The 24,103-nt window shown below is 40.2% G+C and overlaps 2 protein-coding genes and 1 long non-coding RNA gene across 5 annotated transcripts; 1 reads left to right on the plus strand and 2 right to left on the minus strand.

The window, feature by feature from the left end:
• Positions 1-391: 391 nt before the first annotated feature.
• si:ch211-237l4.6 (uncharacterized protein LOC446130 homolog) lies at positions 392-8,055 on the minus strand. The gene is made up of 3 exons (XM_055060229.1): positions 7,858-8,055; positions 1,861-1,960; positions 392-1,370 (listed from the first exon to the last, which is right to left on the minus strand). Exons 2-3 carry the CDS (start codon positions 1,943-1,945, stop codon positions 1,198-1,200), a joined length of 258 nt encoding a protein of 85 aa, XP_054916204.1. The 5' UTR covers positions 1,946-1,960; positions 7,858-8,055; the 3' UTR covers positions 392-1,197.
• Positions 5,704-21,522, plus strand: LOC129379446 (uncharacterized). Of its 2 annotated transcripts, XR_008608178.1 has the most exons (4): positions 5,704-5,847; positions 7,477-7,543; positions 13,342-13,442; positions 21,297-21,522. It is a non-coding gene; the product is annotated as an uncharacterized LOC129379446 (long non-coding RNA). The 2 variants fall into 2 exon arrangements; XR_008608177.1 differs by lacking the exon at positions 7,477-7,543.
• tm4sf5 (transmembrane 4 L six family member 5) lies at positions 16,157-23,351 on the minus strand. Of its 2 annotated transcripts, XM_055060228.1 has the most exons (6): positions 22,997-23,351; positions 21,311-21,391; positions 20,414-20,553; positions 17,718-17,910; positions 17,390-17,447; positions 16,157-16,391 (listed from the first exon to the last, which is right to left on the minus strand). In XM_055060228.1, the coding sequence occupies exons 1-5, from the start codon at positions 23,168-23,170 to the stop codon at positions 17,439-17,441; spliced, it is 597 nt and encodes a 198-aa protein (XP_054916203.1). In that variant the 5' UTR covers positions 23,171-23,351; the 3' UTR covers positions 16,157-16,391; positions 17,390-17,438. The 2 variants fall into 2 exon arrangements, with proteins under 2 accessions (XP_054916203.1, XP_054916202.1); XM_055060227.1 differs by lacking the exon at positions 17,390-17,447.
• Positions 23,352-24,103: the final 752 nt, after the last annotated feature.

A 24,103-nucleotide genomic window follows, 5' to 3' on the forward strand; every position in this document is an offset into this window, starting at 1 on the left:
ACAAGGGGAAAGTGATCCACTAAAGCCCAAATGTATGCATACACTCTCTTTTAAGATGTGTTCATTTTTTCCTCACCAAATTACTCAGCAGTTTGCATCATTTGTATCCAACTATAATATTTTGTCTTAGTTCTGGTTGGATCCTTCAACCTTCAACTCTCTTTGTGGCTTAATTTGTTGCTCTTTCCCAGGAGTTTATTTTCAGTTTTTTCATTTCCAGGTGCAGGTGAGAAACAGAGAAATTGATTTTGACCATTTTTTTTCAGTCAGCTTCTTAATATTAAGTCCTCACTGGAAAAAAAAAGACCCACAAATCAATTATGTCATTACCCTGGATGAGTGATTGTACATTTCTGACTGAAAATGTAAAATAAAGCAAAATGTCAGAGTCTCTTGATATAAAAACAGGTTTTATTACAAATGTTAGCAGACCTCTGCAGCTCAGAATATATTAATTTAGGTTGTCAGTGAGAAAACTATCCCCGCATATATCGTCATGTAGGTTCATTGTAGGAAAGCACATTAAAGTACCATTAAAACATTCCATATTTGAGAGTTTGGAAATAGAAAAGTCGCAGTATGGCTCAGTTTACTTTGTCCTTTTCAAAACATTGCATAAAACAGCTGGAGTGACATTCTCATGTGCGATTTCAGGGACCTTTTGACCCTTGTAACAAAAAAATATGACAAATCATTTCTTACTTTTTTAGCAATTCACTATAAGCTTGTGAATTTAGAAAGTGAAATGTTAATGTTAGTTGTTGTGTGCTTCAGATCCAGTTAGTCATGACAATCTCTACAACTACAAAAATAAAAAAACGGTTAGTTTAAAATCAGCCGTGACGAGCAAAGAGAAAACAGCCTTTTTTTTAAACTCACAAATATCAAAACACAAAAAGCGGAATACAAAACTTGCTCAATGATGATAATAATAACAAAAAAAAGTAATGCACTTGTTGGTGAAGAAAGCTGTAAACGACCATCCTTTGCTCTCCCATAACGAGTCCTTTTTCTCTCACACACACACACTCTTGTTGTTTTTAGAGATGATCTGACACATCCAGTCTGTTTTCCTCTCACTTAAAGCCTCCAAGAGTTCTCAGCATTTCAGGGGAAAGGCAAAAGCTCCGGCCTGTAGACTCCCAACCCATCCATGAAGCGCAGTCCCTTTGCCTCCCTTGCAGTTCTCCGCTCTGCTCAGTAGGTGGCGTCCACCGCGTTGATGTTGCTGTCCAGCTGGTGCCTGAAGGACAGCCGGGCCTTGGTGGAGAAGTAGAGCTGGGATCCCCGGCTGAGGCTCCCCGCTCCCTCGCTCTCGCTGCCCCAGGACGTCGTGGAGGAGAGACGAGGCTTCGCCTCATCTGTGGGAACTGTGGGGGAAAAAAAGGCAAAACAATGAAGCACTTCACTCTTTTTTTTTTCTTAGTGTAAAAGAGAGGAACAAAAAATGAAGCAAATTTTAGACTCATTTTTGCTTTCATACTAGTAGTATTTTGGTTTGCACTGGCATTGCCTTGCAAAAGTGTTCATCTGCTTTAATTTTTGTTGTTTACATTTTGTTGTTTTTATTGTTTTGCATTGGAGTTGTCCATGTATTATATACATAACAAAAAAAAATGCTACAATGCTTTGAAACGATTCTATCAATGATTTGGCATTTTTATACTCTCTCTTAGAGACGGAAACTTTTGCACATTCCTGGCCAAATAGCTGAAGCTCCGTCAAGCTGATTGGACAGCGTCAGTGTCATCATTTTTCACATATTTTCTCCTCGACCTGACTTACTACTGCTGCCGTTTGACTTGAAATCCCAACAAAGAAGTTTGCATTAACCTGACAAAATGTGCACAGTTTTCCCACCTGCTGCCGGGGGGGCCTCCCTGCTCTTGCAGCGCTCTTTGCACCGTCTGTAGAAAGGAAAACACTGCAGCATCTTCACACCCATGACCGACCGCGTCGTCTGAGGGCAGAGAGGAAATGAACAGATGTTAAGTGTACAAAATGAATGACCAGAACTCAACAGTGACTTTCACTTCCTCTCCAGCTCTTGATAAAGCAGGTTAATCTGCCTGCAGCTCGGCTGGCATGCAGTTCCCCGCCTCGTCCCCTGGTCACAGTTTAATGGGATTATGATGCTGCACTTCAGAGCCACGGCAGCTTAACGTGGGCTGACAGTATCACTGAATGGCAGTGTGGCCCAGCAACCCGCCACTCAGACGCTGTTTACTGTGCCATCACCACCGCCGTCCCTCCCGCTCCCTAATCCCGGCGAAGGGACGTCAGCGCTCTAATGCACTTCAAGGAACGGATCAGCTACCCGGTAACAGTGGATTTACGCCGAGGTGACGCGATGCAAGCATGTCCCAGCTAAAACAGGAGGACAGGCGCAGGTATCTGCAGGGAAACAAATTTCTTCCCAACCAGCTTGTTTTATTCATCCGAGCTTTCTTTTGTTTCGACGTTTAGTTTTTGACCAGTCAGTCAGGATAGTTCCTTTTCCGGACCAAAACAAGTCAGACCAATTCTGAAGATGATGGAGTCCTTCGCCTGGAGACAGACTGTCTTTTCTTAATTTTAGTCTAATTAGGTTAACAAATGGGTCATTAAAAATGGAGCACAGGGACGAGAGAGACTATTGCAGTTTATTTTTACGGTCTGCAAGGACTCGATGATTGTCAGACTTGTCAGTACTCCTCTAATAAATCATGTTAACTGTTGGATGATGACAAAAAAAAAACCCTGCAAGAATGTGTCCTAGTGATCCATAACTTAAATATAAACAGATCCAGTCTATATTTTTACATTTATTTTTCTTGGAGTTTCTTCCAAGCATTTTGCAAAATGATTTCTTGTGTTTGTTTATGATATTTAGGAACAGTCTGCATCCCTAAAAAGCCCAGAGTACTGTAACATTTTTAACATTGCTTATAAACTCATCATCCCTGTTCAAAACACTCATTTTCTGCTGTCGCTTCAGTTTATGAACAACAAAGGTGGCCGATCCAAATACAAGAGACATAAGGTAACAAAAGCGTTGAGGACGTTGTGTAATTATCTCTTTTTGTAGCGTGAGCGACGCTTCTGGGTTACGGGTCACAAAAATCTAAAGGAAAAGTTCCTGAAGTTTTCTCATCAACTCCAACCTCAAACATCCAGCGACGTCTCAAGACATAAGACATAGAGAAAGATACGGTTTGTTTGTGTTTCTGATGGTTTTTGTCTGATCTCATCTCTTTGCACTCGTAGTATTTTCCACATTTATGAACAGAGTCGCAGCTCTGGAAGGGTCCACTGGTTGACATATTGCTGCCAACAATCTCATGTTCTCCTGAGACGGTGCACTTGGTCCCACTTTTTATCCTACTTCTTGTTCCACTGGCTCATAATTTATCAGTTTAGCTGCTCCACCGACGAAGCTACTACTGCTGTCAGCGATGTGGACACAGAAAGGTGTTCATGTGTCTCTCTTCTTCCTATTAAAAGGATGAAATTGCCTTCCCGTGGTTGCTCTGTATGAGGAATTGCTGCAAAGTCAAAGACTCCCTGCAATCAGCCAACTTTCACCCATTTAACTGTACTGTCTAATTAACTCGGATCAATCTTAGATCGGAATTTCAATCTATCTTCAAAATGTGTGTTTGACATTGTCAGTGCTGGGTACACCAGTGAGCGAATCACGTTGATCTTCCGACTTCAAGCAGGGTCAGAGAGTTGTTGCCTAGGTGCGATTTCTTAAGACATTTCACGCCACAAACACCTGGTGATCGAAGGGGATTTGCAAATGAAGCCTTCGCGTCTTTTTGAAAGTCACAAACAGGAAGCACAAAGGTCGCTGCAGATGCCTGGAGGATGCATTTGAGCTCTTCCCAGGCCTCCCTGAAATAAAACACCCACCTCGGCGCTGGTCTGTGGGAAAACCTTCGAGTGTGTTAAGCCCCATTGTTCACAGAGGGACAGATTTGGATATCTAATGACAAACACTAAAGTGTGATTGCAACATGAAGGAGAGCAGTGTGCTTTTTTTTTTTTTTTTTTTTTTTTTTGCTGGCGCTTGACTCAGTGAGGCGGTTCCATTGGAGACGTGACAGCATACACAGACTCTGCTGCTGCTGGGACATTACAGGTTTTTTCCCAATAAACTCGTCTTTACTTTCTCGTCCCTCCTCTCTGTTTCACACAGGTGTGGCTCCGTAACGTTAGACGTCTTACAGACGGCGAGTTCTTTTTGTTTAGCTGGATTTATACATTCTACCCGAGAAACAAGGGGCTCAGAAAGTATAGCACTTGTTTTAAAAGACCAAAGGAAAAAAAAAAAGAGGTCGGGTCAATCCCAAGTTTGTATTTGTCTGCTCACAAACACCCAGAACATGAAGGCCCTGGTCAGTGGTGAGGAATTTTTGGGCACAGATCCGGATTGGCTGTCAGGATCTGGCAGCAAACGCAGGAGCTGGGATGTTGGAGGGGGAAAAAACAACCTCAGATTGCACACTGGCCACAGACGGGAAGGGGGGAAAGAAAAGTTGTGAAGAAAAAAAACACAAAACAGGCCAGTGGTAGAGGACTGGAGAGATTAGAGTGAAGAATATTGATGCTTAGACTTAAAATGTGGCTTTAGGTTTTCATTGAGCAGCGGCAATGCTGGAGGCCTGATTGTGATCTGTTCCAATGTATCGTAACAGGTTTTCATCACTTTCATAACATGTTTATGCCTGTCTGTGGAGGTATTCACCTGAGCAATTAAGCCACTTTCAGTTCAACCTGTCTGCGACAATCACCGTCCAACCGTTTCAAAATGTCTGCAATTGCATAAAAGTAGCTAAAATACTAATATTTGCATCTAGGCTTCTACTTGCATGTAGAGTTACAGTAACATAATCTGTGCAATGTAAAAATGTAATGTAAAACCTGGATTCTGAGTAAGACAGAAACATTCCCCTATTGCTTCTGATGAAATCCAAACCTTTTATGGTTCCTGAGAAATCAACATTTGTTTGGAGGCATTGTTTACAAGGTGACTACAAAAACATGCCACATGCAGCACGAAGAAAACAACAACAAAAAAAACAGCTCAAACTATTCCCAGGTGTTAAACACCATAAAAGCTGTCAAACTGCCCAACTTCAAAATGGCCACTGCCTTGTTTCTTCCATCAGACCTGAAACTGGATGGTTGATTGGCATTAATAGGCAAAACAAACACATTTTATATTGTAATTCTCAATTCTGCCACAGGGCGGAGCAGTTTCCCCGATGGGGTGAAAAATTTATAGGAAGCTGAATATTAGAAAAAGTATGAAGGCTAATGACTACCAAGAGATATAGCCGGCATTAGTAGAGCAAGGTGAACAGTATAAAAGATGAATGGTGGAAATAGCACAAAGAATGGAGGAGAAGAAGTGGAGGGAACAATGGTTCCCTGGCCCCCGTTCCAGCGAAGCTACGCAGGTCACTTTCATTTCAGACTTGTGGGAATAATGTATTTAGTGCCCACAGATTCTTTCTTTTCATGGCACATGCTCACTGTGTGCTATTATTACCCCTAGCAACACAGCATCACTTCAAATGATGTCTGTCTCATGAGGCCCTTCTGAGGATAGGGGCGCTGCACTAGAAGGGGCGCCGAAACGATCTGGGGAAATTTGTTCTAGTCTGCATTTCCTGTATTTAACCCTCGTGTGCATCAGTCTGAAGCGGTAGAGTTGCTGCCGAGGGTCCGAGCGGAAGCCCGCCGAGTGAGGTAGCTGTAGGGGTCCGAGTGGACCACGTCGAGGCGGAAACGAAAGAAGAGGAAGGATAAAGATGTCGGAGAGACGAAGAAAAGCTTTTCGAAGTGGTTGAAAGACAGTAGGTAAGTGACGTCAGTGTATCAGCAAGAGAGTTGTAAATATTCAGGTGAGCTGAAGCTAGGTTAAAATGACAGGGGGTTGTTGTTGTTCCATAAACTACGGAATCGTCTCATATTTGACTGTTTGCCGTATTGAACCGATACCGGGCCCAATTTGTTCCGTATTTCTATACATGTCTGATACACACCTGCCACACAGATCTCAACGGTAATGACCAAAACATAACAGGCAACGTTAAGGTCAGCTAAATTCTCGTGGCGGGTGCAATAGGACCCCCGGTTGCTTAGAGACGGACACTGCGCAGCCGCAGTGAGCTGCTATGAACCCGCGTCTTTTTAAAAATGTCCGCCGATTCACCACCGTCCTTAGAAGCAAAACCTCTGGCAAAAATGCAGACGTGAGTCAGGCTGAACAATTTCAGTGAAGTTAAGTAGGGGCGATTTAAAAAAGAAAACGTGTCGGCTTCATTCGGTGACGCTGACACACCGACAGACACACGCAGATGACATGTTCGCATACACCTCAGAAAGTACGCAGTTGCGCCCCTGTCTACAGCAGTAGCGCCAGCGCAAAGTGGCATAAACCCAAAGTTCAACCAAGTGTTTGGGGGTGGAAGCCATATCATACAAATTAGGCACAACATTGCTGCCAACATTTTCCTTAAATCACCCAAGCGTAAATAAACACAAGAGCTTTCTGCTTTACAGGCATTTTTAGTTCACTAGTGAATTCTTAGATGCATATTAAATTCAAAGCATTAAACAAAAATTGCCAAAATAAAAGGTTGTATCAGTTATCAGCAGCCCCAAAACAACTAAAATGAGAAAAAAGTCCACACTTTTATGTTCTTTTATGACTGTGTTGCTCATAAAAGCAATAGTAAACCTGTTGGTGGCACAAGTTACCGTTTTAATGTGTTTTTTTCATTTATTGTTTTACACCTTATTCATACTGATCTGGGCAATTGCTCAGAAGTTGTTGCAAGTGACAAAATCCAGCAGTGCGTGTACATTTTAATACAAATTATAGCAGCAACAGCGACATTCTGGAAAACACACGACTCCATGACAGACACACGCAAAAATAAATGATTGAACAACGTGAAAATAATTTGGACTGTCAACATTGCGTTTATATAAACATTTGTATGATAACAGCTGATTCATTTCTCAAGTTTTTAAAATGAAATTGAGCAAGAGATCTGTCAATTGTTTTGTAAGTGGAAGTATTTGATGAATATATAATGATGCCTCGCTGGAGCACATCTCTGTGACATAATGAAAAGAAGGAAATTCTTCCTCTTTCAAAGTCCCTCCTTTCTAATCTGCAGTTTCTTTTTGTAAGTACCGTACTTACTCATCGTGATGTAACACATTTACTTAATCAACACAAGTAAAAGAGCAGCAAAGCGTCATCAGTCACATCAAGAATCGGCGTTTCAAACATTTGAGGTTGTCTTTGATGAAATCATTCGCCTTCTTCTGGTCCATTTTGGTGGAGTTTAAGAGGTTGTTCTCTGCTCCGGGTGACAATTGGGAAAGTGTGAGCTCTCGCTCATCAGACACCGTTTCGGTAATCTCGTCATCTGCATGAATAAACACTGCAATACGTGTCTGTGTTTGCATTTTCAGCTTTCATGTTTGCTTGTCTAAGAGAGAGAGGTGACAGCGGAGGGAGGCCTAAACATCTATGAAAACGGTCAGTACTGCTGGCGGACAAGTTAACTGGAATAATAAGTGACTGATTCAGGCGTAAAGAATGAGGCTTGACAAGACCGTTTCCGATGAAACAGTTACCGAGCGGCTCTCATTGTTAGATCAAAACCCGAAACATCTTACTGACACGCCTCCTTCTTTCTTAGAAACTAATCAATGCATAACCTCATATTGCAGCAAACACGACATCAGTTTTGTAACAATCGACGCCACATCTATTGTACTGATGTCACGCTTAAAAGGTGATGCTAGTCAGAGTTTTTTAATTACAAATCCAAAGAAAGTTGCTTTTCCTACCTGGTCTGTTTAATGTGTGGAGGGGGGAAAAAAATGTAAGTATTTAGTGTGTTTTCCAGCTCTGATCAGTCAGTCCTTCTCCTCTGCCTTCCCTGTAACTGCACACTCTAAATTAAAAACCCTCCGGAGCGTCAAGCAGCTCTGCCTCGTCCTGCACGTCCCGGGGTTCTGCCTCCCGTCCTCTTGGCGTGGGGGAAGCTTCCGTGGCGCTGAACTTTAAATAGGCTGCTGTAATCCCCGGAGCATGCTGAATGGGCACGCCTGCTCCCTCCTCCCCTCCATTCAGCTTTCGCCTTGCGCCGCCGACCTGCATGCTTCTTCCCGCATGCTCCGCATTGTTTTGCCTCCATGTGATCTGAAATAGCATTATAAATAGCTGTTACTGTGTGAACTTTCCTATAGGTTTTTTTTTTCATAAAAATCCAGACTTGTTGTATTGAAGAGCTTGATTATCAAAGTTTAACCTTGTGATCATTTAGTGAGGTCAAAGGTCTAAATTAAGAGCAATAACTTGACCCTCATCAGGTTTTTATGTGTGACAGCTCTGAAATACACTGGGGCAGCAAAAAGGTGGATATTTCAACATTTTCACAAAGCTGAAAATAATGAAATATAAGAAGAAGACGTCTGCAAGAATCAGTGGAAGCCCATCCTTGTTGGCATGACGCTTTCAGTCCTGTGAAGATTTATTTCTTCTTTTCTATTTAACCACAAACAGAACGTCAGCGTGACTTTCATTGTAACATGGTGTGTGTCATAACACATACTGCGAATTATATATTTACAACCATCCTGTTGATTACAGGAGAATAAGGTTTCCGACTTTATATGAACGTATTTCTCGTCAGCGTAAAACTTACTAAAGTTGAGCCAGGAAGTTAGTCTGGCACTTATTGTTTCTTAAGTGGAAACTTTTTCATAAAAAAAGTGGGAACATGTTGTTACGGTTTCAAGAGATAAATGAATCAGATCCTGCTTCTCTGAATATCTTAGGAACATCCCAGCAGGTCAATACCGAGTGCAATCAGGAGGAGCTGTGAAATTCTGCAAACTGCCTCAACATCAACTTTCCGTGGATTTTCCTGAAGCTCCTGAATGTGGGCTGACGGATGCGGGTCATTTCGCTCCGTCTCCGTTCTGCGCTTCAGCAGGTTCCTTGTTTGCTTCCTGTCGGACTGTGTGGGGTTGGAAATGACAACAAATTATTCAGTCCCGTTTTGCATAATCTACTTAAAGTCGACGAAAACGACTGTGAGATTCCAGCACATAATGCAAATTATAAGAGTTGCACTGGTTTGTAAAGTTGCAGCGAAAGAAAATGTCAAACATTTTCAGAAAGTATTGCATAGTTAAAATGTACAAGAGATTTATTTAACTTGCACAATAATTCTAATAACTGGAGTTATTATAATTATAATATCTGCAGAAATCAAATAAAATAGGTACAAAAAATCCTAATTAGAGAAAGAAAAGCAATCCTTAATGTGTGTGAACAAGAGTTTAAATGATAAACGAGTTCAGGTGTTGAAGGAGAAGCATTTTAAGTAACCTGGTGTCGATCATCAAGAGGCAACAGCGAGGCGGAGAGGAGGGTGGAGGTCTTGGAGACGTGTGTCAGCAGACACTTCTGATAAAAGGACGGCTGATACTGTGAATATTTCTGTTGTGATTATTCTTTGCAAGACCAAAGAAACTATCAAGAGACACCAGACTCTGAGCGTTTACTCGGACTTGAGTTGAACATCAGCGGCAAATGTCCAAGTCGTTCAGTTTTGATTCGCCTGGTGTTGTGACCTCACAACACAAAGACAAACCTGTTTCTATATCGATCTGCATCAACCAATATTATAGAGTCACTATCAGCTACTAATGTTAAAGGAAACCCTAAAGTCATTCTGCTGTTGCTGAGTGTTTTTGTTGTTGTTGTTGTTGTTGGTTTAAAACATGTTTTTTGCATCTATTGAGTCTTTCTGTGGGAAGCACAGAAAGCCCAGAGGCCCGATTTAGAGAAATATTGAGGGGAGGCGAGTTAGTAGTTCAGGCCAGTGGAAATTTACCCGAACGATGTCTGAGACTGAGTCTGATCCCGCTGGTCTGAAATCAAAGGAATCGATTTGAGAGAAAGCAGGCACGGCTCAGAGAGCCGCTGCTGCACTGTGCCCTCAAAACGCTTTTAATCCGTGTGTGGACGTCCATTTTCGCAGCTTTGTTCACCCCGATCCAAACATGTTCGCATGGACATTGTGTAATCACAACAAGAACTCTTATTAAAACGGTGTGGTGAGAGGCTGTTTTAACAAAGAGCTTTTGTTGTCAAAATCACAAAGACGCTTAAAAAAATGCTTTTGTTTATTTGCTCAACATTTGTGCTGGTTCACTGTCTTCTGTATGATTATAGTTAAGTGTTTTTTTTTTAAACTTAGTCTAAAAATAACAGTATTAAGGCAGGAATTTGACAGATTTAAAGTACATTAACTAAGACACAAAAACTAAGTCTGTAATTTGGGAAAACAGCGATGCAGTGCCTCGCTAAATTGTTTACGTTTCATAAAACTTTTTCACGTGTTTTGACATTAAATCCAAAAGCTTCAGCACATTTAATCAGGATTTGATGTGCTGGAACAACACAGATCTGAGCTTTGACTAGGACATTCTAACACAGGGATATGCTTTGATCTTTTTGACTCTGAACCTCTTGGTTGAATTGGATTTTGTTGAAACAATGTACTCTTTTCCCTCACCTCACAATCATGTTTTGGTCTATTGCATAAAATCCCTCTAAATATGCAGAAATTTCAGTTGTATGTAAGGACATATCAAAAAGGCACACATTGTGTTTCGAGGTCACGGTGAACATGTTTTACTGATTACTCATTGTGTCTCCTGATTGATGTTTTACCTCTTTACACTCCAGGTCTGCAGCTGTGGATGTGGGTGAAGGACAGGCATGCTTCAGTGGAATATTGTGTCTAATTTTAAATCTGCTGTCTGATGATTAACTGCAGGCCGGTCAGGATTCAAATTAGCTTACCTCATCATGACCTCTAAAAAGAAAAAGCTAAAATTATTAGACAATCTCAAATGAATGCTTAAATTACTAACTAAAATTGAGGATTTTCTCTTCTTTTGTTCATTCGTCGACATTCACATTTTCACAAAGATTTTTGCCAAGTGATGGCGTAGTAATTTTGCTACCTTGATGCATTCATGCAGCTCCTTCTTGTCCTTCAAAGGTGACAGTGCTGCTGCCTCATAACTGAAACATTGCTATGAGGCAACAGCATGTAGCTTCACGTGAGTCGTAAGTTCAGGTATCAGGATCTAATAAAACCTGACCCATTGGCCTCAAGCGGCCTTGTGATATCAGGCACTGTGAGCTAAAAGTGGAAACTAGCATTGTCACATTTCTGGACGCACAACCTGAGGGAGTTATTGGCCCTCTGCTCAGCTGACCGAGAGCCTGGAATATAAGACGAGTTGAAATATCCATCAAAACAACTCATGCAAAGATGGAACAATTCAGGCAAATTTATTAGTTATAACTCTTATGCTTTACCTTTTTATGCACTAAATGCACATGTCAGTTTTGGACAAAAACATTTGATTTAATTATGAAGTAATAATCGGTCCCCTCTACTGTTGTTTGTGCAGCTAAAGGTGTTCCCCAGGGATCAGTTGTGGGGTCTTAATATGTGCTAGTTTCCATCTTTATGCTGACGACACAGTTAGATCCACTCCTTATGCTTCAACAGCTCCAGTATTTTGATAATGTTCAGCAGACTTTATTCTAAGCTAGTTTTGTATGCTGGAAAGCAAAAATAATGCTTTTTTTCAAGTCAAATCAAAACTGGTGCTTCAAAGATTGAGTTAGTGTTTACATAGAAATAGGAACAACCAGTGAGCAACTGGTAGAAATACACTGGAGTTCAATTTATTGATTATATTTGATCTTATCTTTATTTTGTGGCTCATTACAGTGACTTTTATGACTTATAGTGCTTAAATACATCTCAGTGATGTCTATTATAGAGCTTGAAGATTTATCAAAAACCTGACTATTCAGGTTTATTCCTTCCACTGTCAGTCGCCCTTTCTATTTTTCACTGCGTGTGTGTATCTGTGTCGGTGTCAGGTGACTGTCGTCATTTAGATTTTAACCTTGTCATATAAGGCTGATGTTTTAAAAAAAACTAAATAGAACATTTAGTGAACATGCAGCCACCCTGTGAGTTTAAATTCAAATCAGAAATAAATTAAAACGTCACTCAGATGAGGTGTTTTTGAGGATCAGGATGAGACCGGTCTTTTCTGCCTGCAGCCATACGTCTCTCCCTCCTCCTCTCGGTTTGTTCCCACGCTCGCAGCCTGCTGTTGTTCGGGCTCCATGAAGCTGGGACGAACTGGTTGAGGTCGCTCACTGCTGGTTCCCTTTCTGTCTCCTCCCTCAATACATTTTGTCTCACCTCCGTCAATTATCTGGAACGCGGTGTGCGTTAGCAGCCTGCTTATGGAATTGTTACTGATTTCATAAATCAAAAAAACGTGACTGACAGCTTAGTTTTTATGTGGTGTGTATTTTCACCACATAAATACGGTGAAAACGAGATGTAACGTTGGCCGTACAGGTCTGTATATCTCACTTTAAGTTCTCAGACGCTTTGAGTCCAAACAGTTTGGGATTCATTGGTCACACAGAAACATTGAACTTCCTTTAACGTAATTGTTTTTTGTTGTTTTAATGTTTTCCTCCAACAGTTCAAATTTCCCAGCTGGTGAGTGTCTTAACTGTAGTTACAGAGGTATTGTATTGCACATCATAAAGAAAACAAAGGAGAGATGGAGCAGGTTGCTACTGTGTTAGCAATCTTTACAAAGGACAACCTTTTACTATTATACTGATATTTAGTTATTCTTTGCACAATTTGTCAACCAGTGACAAATTATAAATGACATTTTCAGTAAGCGTTATTTTTTCTTTTGTTGCCGGTCAGGATAAGGATAAGGCTGATGTGGCTTTTTAGACTTTCAAGAAATATGTCTACATATCAAAGTCACCACCAAAGAAAAAAAAATAGTTAACAGATTATAACACATTGCTATTATTATAATATAATAATGATGAATTTTTCAGAGTTGAGTACAGATAAAAATAAAAGTGAACTGACCTGACGTGTCAATAAATCTGTGACAAGTACATTTGTCATATATCCTTCAGTTGTTCAATTTCTCCTGAAGCTGCATTGTGCAACTACAAACACTGGTGTTCTTTAAAATATTGAAGAGTTTTTAACAGATCTGATCCGTTATGTTTGACTTCATGATTAAAATGGTCTGAGGACAAAGTCACACAACAATAAAGACTGAAGAACTGAAAGAAAATCCTACTTTGTTAGAGCAAATCAATCTTTCAGTTCAACCAGTCTTAAAGTCAAGTATTGTCTGAAAATGTGCAATTAAAACAAAACCTTTATATTTTGTCTTCAGATGACGTCTCGGTGAGCTGCAAACACACTATTCCTCACGTCAGCCTGGCTGGCGATAGTATCAACATCCATGGAGAACAAAGTTGGTTATCTTTGTCCACGGTAAGTTGTTTCACACTTTCTCTGCATCTTAACATCTAAAAAAGAAAAAAAAGTTCAAACCATCCATTTTGGTGTGCGCTAATTCACACTTTGGCCAAACGCTTGCATAATCTGAGACCGAATGGATTTGTTTTGGACATCGAGTCGCTTTGCAGTTCAAGTCTGAGTCACTCGGCGAGAGGCTGAAAACAAATTACTGGGTGTTTGACGCTGCTGAGCCATCAGATGTGAGTGTTTTGGTCAAAATGTGAGTGAAGCTGCAGGTGACAGCATGACTGAGCCGCGAGATTTCATCCAAAGCACAAAAAAGGGGAGCAGTGCAGAACTTCATGAGCATCAGGTGAATAAAAGTTCATATTATCCTTTTTGAAGACATGCAGGCCAAAATGTTTTGTTTTTACTTCTCTGGTTCAAACCAGTCCGTTCTTCACTGGCTTGTTATTCAGGCCAGAAAACAAACCCTGTCCCCATTTCAGCCTCTTTTGTCCCGCTGTTCTTTCATTCCAGATTCTTCACACTTCCTCGCTTTGAGCTCCACATTATATAAGAGGACTGCACAGCACTGGCTGATCAGCAAAAAAAACCCAATCACACTGTTTAACTCTTACTGTGTGAAACAGGACACGTGACGTTTTTCCTTTTTCCCTCTTGAAAATTTGACCGACTATTACTATTACTGAGGCTGCATGTATATGCAGCATGTGAACCTGTATGCATAATTTAGACTCCTTTTGGATAACTTCATCCAAACACATACACCTGTTTCTTGTGTTTGTTTCTCAGATATTTCCCTCTATTTTACCTTTTCAGACTTAGTAATATAGGATAATCTTTTTTTTTTTAACAATTACAACACACATGCGTCTCGTTTTGATCAAATCTGTCTTAAAAACATAATTCGAAAACAATTTCAATGAAACAGTTCCAGGCTGAGGGAAGCGTTCACCTAGGCGTCTCCTACTTTCTGAGAGCTTTGGGTTATTTGGCCTCTCGGCAGACCCGGTCTATATTTACGTCGGCTTTATAACAGGGTTTTAACTTGAAAGTTAGGTAACAATTACCAAGAAGCGGCACCATGGCAACAAAAGATTATGAGCTTAACCTGCACCGAACTAACAGGAACTGCGTGTGCAGATACAGCGTCGGCTGCAGCGCTCACAGTGGCCACGGGAGGCGCTCTGACCTTTTGACCCCGTCTCGATCGGTAATCCTGTTATAGCCGGCTCGCCTAACTGCAGGGGCCAGATGGAGGGGGGGGAGCGGGGGAGAGCAATTGACAGAGATTCCTCTGAGCGAAGGAGCAGAACGTCCCAGACGGGATAATCACAGCGAGGGGACGGAACAGACGATTCATAGCTGCATCAATGAACGTGTTCACAAACACGCATGTGCACGTTTGTCCTGGCACAATGTCACGTGGACTAATCTGCGCACGATGCACGCAGCCAGGTCCAAACCCAATTAATGGAGCTTGGAGAAAAAGAAAAAAACTGGATTAAATTGAGCAAGATTTGACAAATTCTGTGTTTTTATTTTAATTCTCTGTTTCAGTATTTTTGACGTTTAGCAAATAAAAAGCATGTTTTTGTAAAGGTGGACGTTTTTAATGACAGTGAGAGAGAAAAAGGGGAGCAAACGTTTTATACGGCGTGTGTATAAATATGTGGTTTCTGCGGTCACCAGCGGCTAAAAATAAACTGATAAACTATGGTTTAGTACCGCTGAGTTAGGAGGAGGGAAATTGTTGTTTATAGCTACGAAGTGACACCTGAGTGTTAAGTTAGCAGGCCGTCAGATATGAATTTTCAGAAAAAGTAAAAAGATTCATACAGAACTCAAGAACCCCAAACGAGGCCAAAGCTCATTAAATGAAGATGAAATGTTCAGGTTGATGATGACAAGTCAGATTTCACAAAAGTGACTCAAACTGAACAGATTGTTCTTTAAAGTCGATGAATAGTTTAAAACATGCGTGTAAAACTCACAGCGCTTTTTCAAGCAATCAATGGATCTTAAGGCAACAACGCTAAAACTGAATAAAAGCAACCAGAAACAAAATCTTCTCAGAAAGGCTCGAGACGAGTCAGTTTTGCACTTAAATACCTACCTGCCATGTGCAAAGGTTTAATTTAGGATTATTTTTGTGAACTTAGCAGAGCTGGAGCTTCAATTAAAATGTTTGGTTCGGGTTTCTTGCTGGTCCTGACGTCTCAAACTGACCTTCTTTATTGTGTTTGAACACAACAACTGTTTTGTCTGCATCAGTAAACACGACACGACCTTCTAACACCACCAGGCTACAAACGGACATAGTTTTGGCCTCTTCGACCCCAACAGCTATGTTATGTTTGAACTCGGTTCAGAGATCAATGTTTGGTGGAACAACCAGGAAGCTCAGTGGAGTGGTCTCTTCATGTTTTCCAGAGCTGTATGTTATATTTTCCAAAATTTGCTCATTTATTTATCTACAAAAAACCCAGACAGACGTCAAAGGAGCATTTTTTTTGACTCCGTTTTAAGGTAAAACAGGGCAACTTGAAAAGAGAGCTAATTTCAGTCTTTTGTTGGCTAAATATAGCTAATTCTTTGGAGAAAAAGAGAAATCTGAATTTCTCATTCATGATCTAAATGAGTCTTGTGAGGTTTCAAGCATATGGATCCTCGCCCAGTCATTTTCAGCTGATCAACATTGAGGTATGAAGCTAAACACATCCTGACATGTGAAGTTTTTATTGGGCTCAGTACCTGCCACCAGAACACATGAGCAAAATAAGAAGTACAAAATGGAGTAAAAGGGTGGACATTTTTGCAAAGTGAAACAAATTAAAAGAAAATAAACATATTATAGGTTATTCAGCCAAACATTTGAACCAGGAGTCACATTGCCAGAGGCGATGGACGGTCTCTGCAGGATTCTCCTCTTCTTTACCTTTATAGTCCACTTTCACTCTGCAATGGCACAAAAGACATGTTTACATATTTTTCTTTCCATTGACAGGCATTTCAGGTTGTGAGCTGTTAATAAGTGTGAGCTCGGTGTTACTGTGTGCCATTTTGACGGCGTAGTTCAGTCATGAATGTTTTGACGTGCAGCCACTGCTGGACATCTGGACGTGACGTTTTAGACACTAATCTCGGATCTGAAGGGTAACCGTTAATCTCGAAGCAGTGCAGACAGGTTTCTCTTAGTATTTGACTTGTACAGAAAGAAATCCATCTCGATTGCTTATTTTTGTCAGCATTTAAAGTCCTACAAATTGAAATTGGACAATTTCACTCATATTTCTGAATTTGAAATTTGCGTTTCAAAAATGGCGTAGTCTTTATTAATGACTGACACATATGAAAGATGTGTCTTTTCACAATATTTTGAAATTTCAGACATATTCTTTTCTGCGTTATTGCACACAAGAAGAACTTCTACAGCAAAAGCACCGTTTTTAAATACTGATACCTTTGTGAAGCTTTATTTCTTACACAAAACACTTAACATCTTCTTTCTCATGCACTTATTAATTAATTTCTCTTTGTAATCAGGTCATTTTAATGAAGTCGGGGATAAATAATCATGATAAATTGATATTGATGACATGCAATTTTTTTATCACTCGATATTTTGAATTTTGTTGATTCTGATCCTTTATGGACTGGTTGATTATAGGAGTTGCGGTGGTTTGCGCAATACCTTTTTGCAACAATGTGCCGGCATTGTGTGTGTGCATGATTACAGATAAGAGCACAATAGATCAATTATGTTGTCATCAAACAATTACATGCATTTAAATTTCAGTCCAGGAGTGATTTAGAATCATGCAGACATGCTTGAAAATAAAACTGGACACAAATATGAGACATTTCTTTCCTGCTTAATGTTTGATTTTGTTTGCTTTTACAGAAATTTGCAACTAATTGATTTGTTGACATGGATTGTTTTTCATGGAACTCACCTGACAGGATGAAGCATGCTGTCAAAGCTCCATAATGTTTTTTTTATTATTATTTTTCCTGTGTAAAATATGGCAATAAATGAGAGGATGTCAGGTAACTGTTTCCTGTCTAGTGGAACGATTCCTACCAACTCACCCACACAGAGATAAGACTGAATCAAAACTCATACGCCTATTTTTTCCTCCGTCTTGTTTCCTCTGATAAGAACTAAAATCTGTGATAACACCACCATCTCTAAAACTCAGACATGTTCTTAGTAAACAACTCATTCCCATTCTTTCAAACCGATCCGGATGTTTGGTTTGAGTGCGGATTTATTGGACTCACATCGCTGTCGTCCCGGCAGTCGCCGCAGATGCATCCAATGCAGCCGTTGATCACCTGGACGGCACAGAGCACAAGCTGCACCAAGCCCATCCCCAGCAGTATGGAGAACAACACGATGTGCCACAGAACTATGTTCTCAGGCTTCTGGCAATCTGACCACATGGTCTGGTCCCAAAGGTAGCTGCCATTACCCCTGAGAAAGAGAAGTGAGGAGAGGATTGTTCAGGATGCACCACACTGACACAAACATGCTCAACAGGTAAGATGTGGGAATCTTTTGGCCTTTTTTCTCCTTTTGACAGAAAAAAAAAAGAGGGAAATGATTGAGTTAGAGACCATGTTTTACTCTAATGAAACCAAAAAAAAGAAAAGTAAGAAACTCGCCTAGCATAAATTGCTGCAATCTAATTCAAAGTGACGTTTTTGTTGGCACTTAAAAAGACTTTAAGATGACAACTTCTTAAATCAAAACTTGAAAACACATCTTGACCAATGATGTGGTCAAGATGTGTTTTCCATCTTGACCACATCATTGGAAAAAAATTTATGTTAAGGAATATTTTCAGAGAGAAGTATCAAAATGTTTTTTTGTTTGTTTTGTATTTAGAGTGAGATCCTCATCCTGTGACGTGTTATTAGTTTATTCAGCCAAATTATTTGATTCGATGTTGAAACCTCTTGATTCTGTGACAAGTATTAAAATTCTCGTAAAAAGTATAATTAATGGGATGAAAACAATACATTACAATACATTGTAGAAAACAATACATTACCTCCACTTACAGAGTTTAAGTGGAGGCTCGCTGCTCAGTTTAGATGCATCCTGTGCAGCTTCAACAGGATCCTTGGATAGTAACGATCAAAAGGGCTTTATGTAAGGATAAGGTCAATACAAATGTTATCAGTTTGAGATAAAATCATGCGTAATCTAGTTATGAGTGCGGGAGTGATTTTTCCTCATAGTCATCATTATGCACGACCCACCTGGAGTGTTTGCTGCTAAGAGGCTCAGTGGGATTGGACCAAAGCACATTCAGTATTCACTAGTTTTTCTGTTGGAAGTAAATTTGACAAAATTTGTGGGTCTTTTTGTGCAATGTATCCAAATATTCTGAAGAAAAACACACTTGAGAAGCTGAGACACCGAGGTACAATGCTGTTTGCAAAGAAGTCAATCCAGTAATGCCATTTTTCTTTTTCTAATCTCCGATTGGCTCCGATCCACCTGTAGATTTTAGATAACATTGGTTAACATCTATTTGCCTAGAAACGTTTGTGATAGTAGGACTTAAAAGACTTTTTCCTTCTACTCCTCCTAAGCAACCAGTTTGCTTTCAGATGACATCTGATGGTTGTTTTGGAGACTCTTTTTATAAATGTTGAACTTTGGCCGTTTTTCACCCTCTCTTGATGTGCGTAGCATCAAGATAAACTTGTTCTTCCTTGCCCAGCATTGTCACAGTTCCAACTCCTTAATTATTGCTCTGGTTGTACATGTGGTCAACTTTGTACACGCAGCGATTTCTGTTTAGTCATTTTCCGCCTGGTGAAGATCAACACAACGTCGATTTACTTGAATGGCACGTTTCCTTCGCCATGAGATATTGAGAAGTTGTCTGAAAAATAACTAATGACACTAATGATCAGTAAAAAGTGATCCATACTTCAAAACATACTTTGGTTCCATCTTGTTTTGTATCAGCGATTTTGGTCAAATTTGTCATTTATGTTGTTTAATTTGATTCCCCACTGAATAAATGTACTGAAGTTACAGGTTATATTTTTGTAAGAATTTTACCGTCAGATTATGCCGCTGAATTAAAACATAAATTGATTTCAACACACACACAATGTTGCCAAGAAACGTGGAGAGTGTCTAAAGTTAAACTACTCCAGTTATTGGTGCAAACAAGCGATTATATCTTGTGATCAGAAGGACTCAGTTCTTGTTTTTCCACGTTGTTCTTTTTGGTTTGAGAGAAGCACAGGGTCACTGTGAGTTCTGCCCAGGATCCTGTGCTGGCTAAACCAAAAACAAAGAAAGAGGAAACTGGGGTTTTCTGCAGGAAGCACAAGTGCAGGCTGAATTATTACACCCTTCCATAAATTGCGCAATATAAAAAGGTCCCTCCCTGTAAACAGTGGTGGCTTTTAAACAACCTGCAGGCTCCGTTCATATTTATTGGACTGTCGTTTTTGCTTGATAGCGTTAATCTCCACATCAGGTGTGTTAAATCATATCTACTGTGACATTAACCACTGATGCCAATGACGTTGTTACTGGGTGGATCTTGCATCGACTCATTCTTTATTGGCCGCCAGGGTTGCAAAGGTAAACGGCATTAAGATTATACTTTTCCATTTCATATTTGCAGATGGAATGAGCGCAACGCGTGCATTTAAATGCTGTCTGTTTCGGATTTTGAGCGAGTCTCAAATAGAAGTCGACTTAGAAAAGAAATCATTGGCTCTGTACGCCTCCTGCTGGATGTTAAAGGCATTGCATTTATAACTTTTTCCAAGAAGAACTAAAACTGTCCTTTGTCTGATAAGAGTGATATAACCGATCAGACCACTGAGATAGCAGAACAATAACCGCACATGGAAATGTGCAGCTATCGCCTCGCAAGTTTCCAAAGTTGCAGCAGTTATTGTCGTCAGTGGAAGTGACACAGCAGGATGGGAGGAACACTCACGTGCCCAAGTCCTCAAAGGGGTATTGCCATTTGCCTTCAACCTCACACTTCGGTCCCACCGCCAACGCAGCCGTGGCCACACTGGTGCAGTAAATCGCCCCAATCAGACCGAAGGCAGAAGAAAAGACTGAGTTCAGCATCTGAAAGAGACATGAGATATCCACGGAAACGATATTTATGATTTGAAAGATGTTTTTGTCGTTGGTAAATTAAGATAGAAATAGAAATCTAGCATTTGACTTCTGTGGGAGTGAAATGCTAGATTTAACAGAGGGCATACTTTCTGTTTTTATGAATATTTTATGTGATTTCATTTTCACAGCAAGGGTGAACTGAAATTGGAATGTTTTTTTTTTCTTCGTCGTTGATGTGAAAGCTGTATTTTACATGGGCAATATTTCAGTCTGCAGAACAAGAAAAAAATAAAAGTACTTATAGTTAAAGAGATTGATTGATTCAATTTTTTCTGTGCTCATTTATAGATTATTTATTGATTAATATATTGCATGTGATTGCTTGTTATTTATTATTTTTTTTATGTAATCATTTCGAACTTATCACTCTTAGGTATATATATATTTTTCAAACTTTGTATTTATTACCTAAGATACAGTAGCTTTCAACAAATAAACATCTATCTATTTTATTCTATTCTACTCTCTTAATTCTTGATAAATAAGAAGTGGTGTAAAAATGAACGAAGCAGTATCAGTTCTTGAACAATATATTTAGAAAAAGAGAAGACCTGAAGAGAATGATGTGAAAAGTGAAGGCTACGTATTCCTCTAAGGATGCAGCTGAATGTTTCTTGGTTGTAAACATGCTGCATAATTTAGCCGTTATCAGACCAGTCCCCACAACACCCACTGTGCTTCTTTTTCAGACGACTCCACTCACCCTGCAGCGATTGCCACAGCAGCCTTGTCCACAGCAACCCTTGCCCCCGGCCCTGATAGCTGAGCAGCTCGGGCACAGCATCTATAAGTGCACAAAAACAAACGATCATCAGTGCTGTTGAACTGAAGATGGGATTCACAACAAAAAAAACACAACAACTGTTCAGTGTGTCCTGCAATGCTGATGTTGCCTAATAAATGCGTGACTCTACACTTTCAAGTTTCTGTTTTATGACTGAAACACGTCTTTAGGATGTTCACTCGTGATGACAAAAGCTTAAACTACGAGATTAAATGTTATGCCAACATCAAATAGGCCCCAGTAAATGCATGAGTCTGTGTTCTTATCTCCTTGGGCAAATATTTGTGAATCCTGAAGCCGGTTGTGTCTAACTGGGCCCAACATTCACAGTTAGAGGTAGGAAGGGATCGAACTTCCTGGTCTTTGTCTCACATGTTTCTATCATGTGGAAAAAAAACAGCAGCTAGAGGCGGCACTCATTGCTTTAGCAGATTAAATATTTATGAATTATCTTGATAACCTCTGAATGTTGAGATAATGTCCACAAACATTCACAGATTGACGCTTTTCTGTGGGAATTGTTGGTGTTTTCTATAAGCAGATTCATTGACAACACGCTGACCTTCAACAACGTCATAAAAACTCAACTTTATGTTCAAAACTTAAAACAACTGAAATTTTCAAAGTGGCATCAGAAGAAACTTCTGGGAGAATTTGTGGACTTTTGAGACCAGAGTTAGGCGACCAATGTTATTTTTTTAATGCATGGCTTCACTTTTGGAGACAATTAAACACTATTATTATATTATATTATATTATATTATATTATATTATATTATATTATATTATATTATATTATATTATGGAGTTGTGATTGCATAATACTTTTGTTGCATTTGCATTAACTTGTTCAAATCAAACTGAACTAAAATGAGCTTGAAAAGTTCACATTTGTGAAAAAAAAACAAATAAATTAACAGTTCAATTTAGTTTTTCTTTTACATTCAAATGTAAAATTTGTGACCTCTTTGCTTCAACAGTCATTTAGATTTCCTGTTATTTAATGTTGATAAATTTATAACACTGGTATTAAAAAATGCATGCTTGTTGTTGATTTTTTTTACTGAAAATTTATTGTGGGTTTTGGTCCAAGAATTTCAGAAAGACTTGTGATGTTTTCTGCATCTTTTCTGTCATAAAACTCAGAGATTTGGCATTTTCATTTCACATGCAAAGTAACTTTTGTTAACAGATAAGTATGGCAAAAATAAATTTAAGAATGTTGATGCTCAGACATTGTTGAACTACAATCAATTCTTCTGACCTGGCAAAAGTTTTCCTTTTGCTTTTTGATTTAGGTTCCGCTTGCTTAATGATCTTGTTTTAATTTTTTTTCTTTCTATTTAACTTTCCAACAATGAAACCTAAATGCGGCAACGATCAAAAAGGTTTTAAAAGAAAAAAATGACCACAAATTACAAAAAACAGAAAACAGGATTAAGGGACTGAAATGATCGTCCACTTAGAGGAATAATGCCTCATTATTCTATCAGGCTCCTCAGAAAAACTCCATAAAATCAGGACGTTTGAATTTACAAGTTTACACAAGTACACTTTAAAGACCCAATAAAAACTGTATAAAACTGAAAACACGCTGAAACTCACAAAGAGGCCTCCGCCGATGATGCCCCCCATGAGCCAGACCTGCAGGGTTATCTGGTCACTTTCCAGCTTTTCCCCGTTGGGGAAGAAAAGGAGCAAGTTGGAGATCATGCAGATGAAGGCCGACGGCAGCAGTATCAGGCCCACCAGGCGGGCGCACTTCCCAGCACAACACATCCTGTCAGAGTTTTCCTCCGTCTGCTCCTCAGCCGAACCAGCTGTGCGCTTTCTCTCTCTCTCTCAAGCTGAATGCGACTAGAGGTGATTTGGACCGAGGAAGGCTGTGAACGAGGCAGGAGATCGCCGCCGACTCTGACGAGGCGAAAGTCAAACACAGCCGAGTGACGGTTACAGCAGGAAGGGAACAAAGGCCAAGAGTCAGTGCAGCCGCCCCAATCTAATCAGATATGTTCACCTGCCCGATAGTCGACAACGCAAAAATAAACATGAAAATACTCATCTGTGTGTCGGTGCACAGCCACATGTAGGTTTGGTGATTGTTTTCTAAAGACGGTAGCCAAAAAACAAAACAAAATTAAAGCTGCAAGCAGCCTCGAACGGCCCTCGCAGCCAAGCGCCGCTCCGGCCTATTGCCACCGCGGGGTACGAGCAACCGCCGCCTCACGCCAGCCACCACAGAAGCTCTCACGCAGTTTTCAGCTCCTCCGCCCGCACCGCGGAAGCTGTTGCTCAGATTCCATCAACGCTGGCCACGTGCTAACACAGAAGTTGTTGTGCAGTTTCCGTGCCCGTCCACCAGGCGGTACGCACTGATGCGTTCGGAGGCGCTCCTTGACGATGCAAAAAATGTGGTGCAGATTCATTGGTTTAGCGAGGAAATATAGCTGGCGGATTAATGTAGGACGCGCAGTGGAGTCAAAATATATTTCAATGCTGTTGTTCTCTTTAGAGGTCAACAAAGGTCATACGTATCCAATTTGGCGTCAGTCGGATGATCCACGTGTCATTTACAGCCGATCATATGCACATGGCGAAGTACTACAGTTCGTCATTTTTCATCATCTTCAGCTGTGTTTCTAAAGCACTCTATTTCATTGTTGGAGTAATACTTAGTCAGTGTCGAATTACTGAAATGGTTTGTAAGAAGTA

Source organism: Poeciliopsis prolifica, unplaced genomic scaffold (genome assembly GCF_027474105.1).
Source record: "Poeciliopsis prolifica strain line A6 unplaced genomic scaffold, Auburn_PproV2 SCAFFOLD058, whole genome shotgun sequence".
Classification (NCBI taxonomy): Eukaryota; Metazoa; Chordata; class Actinopteri; order Cyprinodontiformes; family Poeciliidae; genus Poeciliopsis; species Poeciliopsis prolifica.

Bases quoted from the DNA above. Each gene is read 5' to 3' on its own strand.
- tm4sf5 (XM_055060227.1), bottom strand. From the start codon at position 23,170: ATGTGTTGTGCTGGGAAGTGCGCCCGCCTGGTGGGCCTGATACTGCTG. The intron at 21,392-22,996 runs GTGAGTTTCAGC...GTGCACTTATAG, and splicing joins TCATCGGCGGAGGCCTCTTT to ATGCTGTGCCCGAGCTGCTC. The intron at 17,911-20,413 runs GTGAGTGTTCCT...TCTCTTTCTCAG, and splicing joins CCCTTTGAGGACTTGGGCAC to GGGTAATGGCAGCTACCTTT.
- si:ch211-237l4.6 (XM_055060229.1), bottom strand. From the start codon at position 1,945: ATGGGTGTGAAGATGCTGCAGTGTTTTCCTTTCTACAGACGGTGCAAA. The intron at 1,371-1,860 runs GTGGGAAAACTG...TTTCCCCCACAG, and splicing joins GGAGGCCCCCCCGGCAGCAG to TTCCCACAGATGAGGCGAAG.